Consider the following 9,678-nt stretch of genomic DNA (forward strand, 5'->3'; position numbering starts at 1 on the left):
TCAAAAAAAAAAAAAAAAAAAAAAGATCTAAGGACATTTGCACTAGAACATTTATCACAGTTCAATTCACAATCACCAAGACGTGGAACCAACCCAAGTGCCTATCAACTCATGGATGGATAAATTAATTATGGTATATATATACCATGGAATACTATTCAGTCATAAAAAGATGAGACTTTACATCTTTTGCATTTACCTGGATGCATTTGGAGATCCTCCTAAGTATCACAAGAATGGAAAGCAAGTATCCAATGTACTCAATACCAAAATGAAACCAGTAGATGAACAACTACATGCCCACATGGAGAAAAACACAACTATATTTAAATGGGATGGGGGGAAGGAAGGAGGAGACAAAGGGGAGGACAAGAAGGATTGGTAAGTGTTCCCCTAACAGGCACAATGAAGGAGTATATGGCACACCTTGTAGGTGAAAGGCTCAACTACTACTTGGACTTTACCTAACAAACAAAGAATATAACCTAATCATTTGTACTCTTATATTGATGTGAAATAAACAAATATATTTATTTCTGACCTGGGATGACTGAGGATGATGGGGAAAGCAAGAAAAGCCTTCTTATCTCAAAGAGTGGAACCATTTCGAATGATGACTAACCTTCGTAAATATGGTAGTTTCAGTTCAGCATCTGAGCATACTGCTCTGCCTAATAATAGACCAGAAGTCACCCTGGAGTGTCCCAGCAGGAACCCACTCTTATAACAACATTGAATGTACCTCATCTGTATGCGTCCAGCACTTGCTTCTAAAGGATGCAATAGTCACAGAGATGCTGAGTTCTGCTATACTGAGGATCAGTAAGATTGACAAAATACCCTGAAAAGAATGAGGAGAAATAAGTGGAATGAAAACTTTGTTTTAAAGATAAAAGCTGCATAGTTTTCATTTTGTGTCTTGATAAGGAGCGGATAACAATCTCCGATGTCTGTGGGAGTCAGTCAACCATCCTGAGTGAAACAGGAGGGTAGACAGTAGAGAGTTCATAGGAGTTGTCTGTTACTCAATTCCAGCTAATTGTTGCATTGTGGGAATATGGGACCATGGTGCCTATTTTGCTTTGCTTTGTTTTCCTTAGGAAGCTGGTTATACCTATATTTGAAGTGAAAATTTTCAGTTATTTATTCCCTTGTGTGAGCCAAACAGAACATGTCTGCAGGCTGGAAATAGCCCACAGATGGCCATTTTTTACACTCTGCTTTAAGGTAATATTGGGATAGAGAAATAGCATGGTATAGCAGCATAATGTCCAACAAGCTTAAAATCTGGAGATCGAACTGGGTCCACCTGGGCTCAAGGTCACACTTAACCTTGGACAAGTGACTCTCTCTCTGAATCTTAGTTTCCCTTCAATACATCCAAAAATCTTAGATATTCACCATTTGTTGGTAAAACTGAAATGTATGAAGACATTGCAGTTTACTGTGTGCCATTTCCTGGCTGCAGCCATTGAACAAAGTGGAGGTGGTCTTGGTTTTTGAAAAACTTACGTCCTAGTAAGGGAGCCAGACAGTAACAATTAGATAATTGTTTATTTAACTAAAGCTGTGATAAATGCTATGAAGAAGAACTGGGGCCACATGCTATTATAATAAGCAATCTGATCACATCTGATAGTAGAGGGGTGATCTGGAAGAAATTCCTAAAGAAGTGATGTTTGAGTTGAGATTTAAGTATAAGGATGAGTTAACTGCATAGGTAGAGAAGGGTGAACACTGGTTTAGGGACCATTCAAAGCAGGAAGAAGCTGGCCCTGTGTCCCTAGATGGTGGGCACTGGATACATTAAATGATTCCAAAAAGTGGGTATTCTTATTATCTTTATTTTCCACATGAGGAAAAATAAGGCTCAGAGAGGATGTGAAGTTAGATCAACATTACATGCTTATTTGTGACAAAATCAAGATTAAATCCATACAGCACAGCTCCTTTTGCAGCTTAACCATCATGCCACAACATACTTGTCAACTGTCAGTTCAAATGCTGACACAGCTTCAGTTATTGGAATAAACATGAATGAATCATTATGTCAGGACATAGTTCAGATTCAATTTTATAGATTCATTGTACAAAACAAGACCACTTACAATGAAAAACGTTCTCCCAAGACCACATATGTCTTCCAGGGAAGGGATTTGGCAGTACTTATATTGATGTCTGTAGCTAATAAAGGTGAGAGTGATCCCAGCTATCGCAACAAGTGAACTGATAATATTCATGGCCATGATACATTGTTCCTGAAAAATAGTTTTAAATATAATAAAATAAAATCCAAACCAAAGCAAAAATATATTGTAAGAAATTCATAGTACTTTTATCCTACCAGATTTCTCTCAGGGGATTACTGCATCAGATCGATAGGGTTGGAAGTCTCGTTAAGTTAAATCCTCATTCATTACAGTCAGAAACCAAATGTTAGAATGGACGAAGGACAGTCTGTGGTTAATGCTAAAGAAAGTGTTTAGTTTATCCCAAAGTACCATATTTTATAATCTAGCAGCAGTAGCATGTGTTAGCAACTTACTGGCTTAGAAAATTAGATCTAATTTTGAGTCATAGTTTCACTATTACCTCAGACTTAGAATCTCAGTTTCTACCTTTAAAAATGTGAATCACCTCACTTAACTTTAGGGTAGTATCCATTTATACGTTTACAAAATGAGTGATTTCAGCACCAAATATGTGTTAGACACTGTACCAGATCCTGGTTTATATTCATTCTTTGGGATAATTCAAACAATAACCAAGAAAATCATTAACACATTCAAAGATGATAACAAATTTAGCCTAATAGTTTGTATCTTCATATTAATCTGAAATTTAAAAAACATGAAAACAAATTTGGTCTTTAGTTTAAAGGTGTCTGTTCTTGATCTCAGTGTTCCAAAATGGAAGGCATACAAAATTCAGATCATCTCACCCAATTCCCTTTATTCATTCATATTATTTTTTTGGAGAGAAAAGTGTTGATGTATGAGGGCAGTCAGGAAATTATCCAGATATTCTTAATAATATTTTTCATGGCACAAGGCTGGATACATTCTGGACATCTCTCATATGTCTGAGTTCTTTCAAAGGAATGGAAGCATCTGTTTCTTCTTATCCATCCCTACCACTGATATTGATTTTTAAAAGGAAAAACAAAGAAAGCCTCCCATCTCAATTCTGCAGGTATTACTATAACTATTGACTGTTGTATCTGTTGGGATGGTAAATGCATATTTACCCAGCTGATGCTTCCTGGAGCAGTTAATGGCTTAGCATGGCAGGCCTTGGAGGCACACTTATGACTTAATGTTTCCCCTAAACCCAGGTCTTTATTGCAAACAGGAATTTTGGCAGAAGATGCAAAAGGATATTCAGATGTATCATCTCTCTCAGTCTTCAGCCTTTTGTTTTCTCAAGGCTCTTCTGTGGCTCTCATAGGACATTTCATAGACTAATGTCTCTAGACAAGTAGCCCCTCATGTGTATTGTGCTTTACAAAGAATATGCCCAGTCTAGTCTCATTGGATCCTCATTATAGTTTTGTGATATGGGCAGGACACTTGTCATACCCTTTTTACAGATGAATGGGACTAAGGAATTAAGTGGCTGTGGTCAATTCTGCAGTTGGTGGCAGAGCTGTGATGGAAAGTCAGCCTGATTCAGCTCCTGCCCCCATGCCTTCCTACCTACCTCTGTCTGCAAGGCTCTTTTAGAACATCAGGGGTAGGTTTGCTTTAACCTTACGATAGTTCTCAGCTCTGGATGGAAGTCAATACATGAAGAACATCATTTGGGGTTTTCTCTGCATTGTCTGCATTTATTTTCACAGGTAGACACGGAAACATTCCTTCCCCAAATTCTCTATGGCTTGTAACTATCCCTGGAGGAGACTGACAGAGGACTGTAGGAACACAGTTAAAATGACTGAGAGAAAGCCACATGTGCTGAACCTTACACTAGCTGAGAGCAGTTAGAAAGGAATATCAAAATTCCAGTATCATCATGCCTTTTATATCTTAGTAAATCCTCAAGGTTACCCTACAAGTAGGTACTTTTCCCTTTGGGTTGACAAAGCAGTCAGGGGTAGCCTTGATTTAATCCTAAAATAATCTAGCATCAGTGACCAAAGACTCTTTCTCCTAAACCTCAGGTAGGCTCCAAGGAATAGCCTGAGGTGGTAATGGAGATATAATTTGGTTTGTGGGAGAGGATTCCTGGGATTCTAGAATTGGTTTTGGTTAGAGCAGGGTTTCTCAGCCTATACATGTTTGGGTGGGGGGGAGATAATTTTGGTGGCTGTTGCTGTGAGACTGCTCTGTGCATTGTAGGGTGCTTACAATCCTTGGCTTCTACTCACCAGATGCCAGTGGTTTCCTACACCTAGTTTTGATAGCCTAAAATGTCTTCAGATGTTGTCAAACACTCCTGAGGTGGGAGGAATCAGAGAATTACCCTCATTTAAGGACCCTTGAGTTAGAGGGATATGGAATGGTGTCTAATAAGCAACTTTCAGTTAACTTAACCAGGAAAATGGGGACCAGTATAAGGGAGGGCTAAAGGTGGCACTGACAAATAGGAATGATCAGAATTGCCAATTTGATGTATTGATATTTTCCTGAGAGAGGCTTTATAAATACAAAGACATAAATAAAATAGAAGATTTCAAATTACAGAGATGTTCCAACAGTGACTTACCAGGATTTGTTTTGATTTATTATGGATTTCTATGAGGTATCCTGTAAGAATAAACTGGAAGATAAGAGGCAAAGGTTAGCAGGTGATGCGTTTGGCCAGCTTTCAATATAGTCTCAGACCATCTAGTCTTTCCACCTGGGAGATTAGGGACAAGGGAGGGTAGGCCCTGAGGTCAGAAAGCTTCCTATGGAGGATTTGCTCTGTGCTGAACGAAAGCATTCTGTCAGGGTCAGTGGGAAGAGGCAGGCTCAAGTCCAGAAAATATTAGTCAGATGTTTGGCCCGTGTGGGCTCCAAAAACAGAGATTCCTGAGCTCTGGGTCTGCCTGGAAGAAGGTAAAAGGAACTTTGCCCCTCTGAGCAGGTGGAGGGAGACTTTCTCAGGGAAGACACCTGTAAAGGCTGATATGGAGGCTGAAATCCAGTCAGGTTTTCTCAGTTACTCCTTTTCTATGAACATAAAGAGCCTCATTCCTCCAAAGAAGATGAGAACTCTGTCACCCAACATGGAACCTGTCACTTTTTTAATGTTCTGGGGATGGGACCTCCTCTGTGGGAATTGGCACTGGACCTTGAGAACATCCAGGTCTTGCAGTCTAAGAACCTCGAGGGTGCAGGCAGGAAAGGTACCTTTACTACCTCCCTCCACTCCACTCCCCACCCCATGTCTCCAGGTCCTATCAGTTCTCCCACCAAGTCACTCTCAAAGCTCTCCATCTCTCCCTGTCTCCATTGCCATCCCAGGGCACCATCTTCCCTCCCCCGGATTGGTTCAGCCAACTCCCAGGTTTGCTGTTACTATCCTTGAATTCATTTCCCACTCAGAAAACACAGTGATATTTCAATGATAACAGGTCTTCAAATATTACCACCCTCTTTAAAATTTTTAGTGGATTTCCCTTGCTCTCATTTTGAAGTTCCACATTCTTAGCATGAGTACAAGGACTGGCATGACCTGATTTCAGCCTAGATTTATGGCCTTTTTATGTCACGAACATAGACTCATTGGTCTTCGTTTGGCTGTTCTTCCCACGTCATGATTGCATCCTTGATTCATGCCTCCTCTTGAGAGGAGTTGCTTCCTTTCTGCTTTACCCAGTGACCACCTATGTGCAAAGCGTTTCCTGGACCCCCCAGGCCCGATGAGTGGCACCTGAAATTCCTCTCCTAGAGCACTTAACACAGTGTAAGGACACATCTGTTACTTTTTGCTTTTTATTTCTAGTCTCCCTGTTAGATGACAGGGCCTTGAATATCAGTACTGTCATTCTCATTGAGAGAAGAGACGTGCTCTGTACATGTCTTTTTAATAGAGTGACATTTTAGAAAGCAGCAGACCAAGATATCATTCTAATTCACATGCACAGATTACACACAGCCACACTGAGAAAGTTCTGTTGTGAGATGAGGAAGTGAGGAGTTGGTCTGTTTGATTTTCTGAAGTGCAACATGTATAGTTTCAAAATCAAAGTCAATCTTATTTATATTGGGAAAGTAAAAACACTTCCAGTTGTTTTTGAAATGTAAATTATAGAAAAAGGCAGGGATTATTTATGTTTATCAAAAGAAATGTGAGTTTTTACTAGTCTTTAATAGAAACAATAGTCTGATGTATTTATTATTTCATCTATGTGTTCACTGATTCATTAATTCATTCAATCATTTCTTCATTCATTCATACACACTATACCTCAAGCAGTATTCTAAGTTCTGAGAATATAACAGCAATAGAACAACAATACTCTTGCCATCTTGGGAGTACATGTTTTAGTAGGGGATGCTTTAATGAGTCTGTCCTCAAACATTATGGCCAATATTAGGAACTAAGGCTGTGGGGATTGGATGAACATAGCACTGTACTAAGAATAATATTTATGGCTCTATTATTACCTACCTGGGTGAGTAACATTCATAAAATTATCTCAGGGCCTAAGAAAAGGGTTGAGTTATATTAATCTTAAAATTTTCCTTAAGCTATGCTGGTATGATTCTATGAGCAATAGTTAGATATGTTTAAGTTATTAATATTATCTACTCTCAAGCTCAGTTTTCTTATTTGCAAAGGAGAAAATAGGATATTTGCCCATTTAATCTCCCATCTTGGTAGTGAGGAACAAATGACTGACTATTCACACAAGGGCATTGGAAACTTTGAAGCACTTTACACTTGAGATTAGTTACTACTATGATGATAGCAGGGCAAAGACCACAGAAGTCTTCTTTTGCCATGAAGGGGGCTGTGTTTTTTGGTCCCCTGGGCCACCACATTTGTGGAATTCATTATTCTAGGACTTGACACAATTCAAATCAATCTTTATCAGTTCCTCAAGTGCTCCAAATTGATTGTACTCACAATAAATGATCCCCAGAATGGATATCCTGCAAGAAAAACAAGAGGGAAATTTTTGGAGAAAATGATGTAACTAAAAACAAATGTAATTCCAAGGCCAAAAATGAACAGACCAAGCAGGATCTGGACAGCCTGTGAAGAGAGAAACGGGTAGATGAGGTTCCACAGGGTCCCCCTCTTTGCCCCTCACCCCGTCCCCTGGCTGTGCTATGGCACACTTTTGCCTCTATCTGAGCCACTTCTCCTCCTACTTGCCAACAACTTTCAGACATTCAGAAGACTCGATCAAAGTGTCTTTTTCCCTGCTATGCTTGCTTAAATCCGTTGCATTGGAATCTTTCACTCTTGTCCTTTGTGACTTTCTGTATTCCCAGACATTAGCAAATTATCTTGTGTCATATAGTTTTGAACACATGTCTGATTACTCATAGAATATAAGCTTTTTGAAAACAGGAACTATAAACTAATTCACCTTTACATTTTTTCCCTTCTGTAGGAGAAGCATCTTATTACCAGTCTCATCCCTTCTGATTTTCCAACATTCAATATATGCTTTTGGAATTAGGACTCACTCTAGTTCTCTAAAGTTTGCAGACTTACATAGAGTGATCTTTTATCCGAGAACCAGACTAGAGATAGGACCAGATTCACCTCTGGAGGTAGGTGAATAACACAGTGGTCCTGCAGGAGCAGTGGTTAATCATGGGGCAAAAGTGACTGTCTAGAAGGTCTAGGCTTGTCCCCAGACCAGACCTTTATGGCACCAAACCATAAGTAGTGATTTTGCTTTTGTACTATGTAGAAAGCTCTCCCCTAAGTACATTTATGATCAAAATTTTTTTGTATGTATATTTATCATATAGTTCATTATGGTGCTTTGAATATAGTTTTCAAAGAACTACCTATGCTTGTAAGACAGTGGTTCTCAAGCTTCCTAATGCTGTGGCCCTTTAATACAGTTCCTCATGTTGTGGTGACCCCCAACCATAAAATTATTATTTTTTTTTTGAGACAGAGCCTCAAGCTGGCCCCTTGGGTAGAGTGCTGTGGCATCACAGCTCACAGCAACCTCCAAGTCTTGGGCTCAAGTGAGTCTCCTGCCTCAGCCTCCCAAGTACCTGGGACCATAGGCGCCTGCCACAACACTAGGCTATTTTTTTGTTGCAGCCATCATTGTTGTTTGGCGGCCTAGGCTGGATTTGAACCTGCCACCTTAGGTGTATGTGGCTGGCGCCTTAGCCACTTGAGCCACAGGTGCTGAGCCCATAAAATTATTTTTATTGCTACTTCATAACTGTAATTTTGCTACTGTTATGAATCGTAATATAAATATCTGATGTGCAGGATATATTTAGGTGACCCCTGTGAAAGGGTCATTCAACCCCCACAAGGGGTTGCAACCCACAGGTTGAGAACTGCTATTGTAAGAGCACAAAGGGAAAGTATAACCTCTCCTTTCATGGATTTTTAACACTAAGGGAGGTGGGCACTCACTTATTCTCTTAATAGAGACACCCCTGAGGTCACTTACTCAATAAGGTATCTCAAAAACATATACCAGTTTCCTGCCTCCCCTCTGCTAGGATTCAAAGACTAGTACTAGAAATAGTCCTAGAATTTCCTCCAGGTTGGGAAACTTAGTAATTAGGGTTAAATAATCTATTTCTTAGAGTTAAGAGTTTAGAAATATAACTAAGACCTGAGGCAAACCTTGCATTTTCTAAACAAAACTTTTCTTTCTCTTGTTGCTTAGTAGGATGTAAGCATTCCAATTTGTACAAATAATCAACACATTAAATCCTATAATGGCATAAATGTATTTATGATCTATGTACAAATGACTTAATAAAAAAACTAGGGAAATGATATTATTGGCTACCTATTGCTTTTTCTATTGATGATTCAATTCTTTGTACAAGCAAATGACTCAGAAATATTTATGATGAATCTATAAAGATACATTACAGTTGAAAGATGAGGGGAGAAATGGAATCAACTCCCTCTCTGAAAATCTTTGTACAGTGCTATCTCTGTAGATATACAGGAATAAAGAAACTTCTTTTCTACCCTCCAGGAAGACCTATTGATTGGAGAGGACTTACCCCTAAGACTTTTGGCTCTCCCTTCAGGAAATCCAGTAGAGAGCTATGAGGTCTATATGGCAATGCAGTCAATATGGTTTCCTTTGGCTGTATGGTAAGGACATGAGTTTCTCTTTTGTCCTCGGATGGTAACTCCATGATTCAATGGCAGAACTCTATTAAGAGAATGAGTGAATTTTGCAGCCCAAGTCATGATCTACTTCTCCACCAGTATCATATGGAGTCCTTAGCAATGAAGCCCTTAGCAATTACTCTAGTCAATAGCAGAACCCCAGAATCATGGTTATTGAGTCACAGAATCATAGAATTCTAGAGCATATGTAGCCCCCTATCTTTCTGGTGAAGGATGTACTTATCCAGAAGACTTACTCTCTTGTCAATTTGTTGGTAAATATATGAGTATGGTAAACACAAATAAATGGATGGCATATATAAAAATAAGTCTCCATATCTATGTTCAAGAGATAGAAAGGAAGTAAAACTTAAGATATATGCACTGTGTTCTAGGCCCTGTAGAAGCACT

At 39.2% G+C, this 9,678-nt stretch overlaps 1 protein-coding gene across 1 annotated transcript in view; it reads right to left on the reverse strand.

The window, feature by feature from the left end:
• Positions 1-9,293, reverse strand: part of MS4A14 (membrane spanning 4-domains A14) — a 16,745-nt gene extending 7,452 nt beyond the window's left edge. The window contains exons 1-5 of the mRNA XM_023508535.1: positions 9,156-9,293; positions 7,057-7,185; positions 4,705-4,758; positions 2,109-2,258; positions 743-841 (exon numbers count right to left, since the gene is read on the reverse strand). Coding sequence (XP_023364303.1) covers positions 743-841; positions 2,109-2,258; positions 4,705-4,758; positions 7,057-7,185; positions 9,156-9,293 — 570 coding nt within the window. The remainder of the gene's footprint in view (positions 1-742; positions 842-2,108; positions 2,259-4,704; positions 4,759-7,056; positions 7,186-9,155) is intronic.
• Positions 9,294-9,678: the final 385 nt, after the last annotated feature.

Source organism: Otolemur garnettii, unplaced genomic scaffold (genome assembly GCF_000181295.1).
Source record: "Otolemur garnettii isolate 467f Iridium unplaced genomic scaffold, OtoGar3 scaffold00254, whole genome shotgun sequence".
Lineage (NCBI taxonomy): Eukaryota > Metazoa > Chordata > Mammalia > Primates > Galagidae > Otolemur > Otolemur garnettii.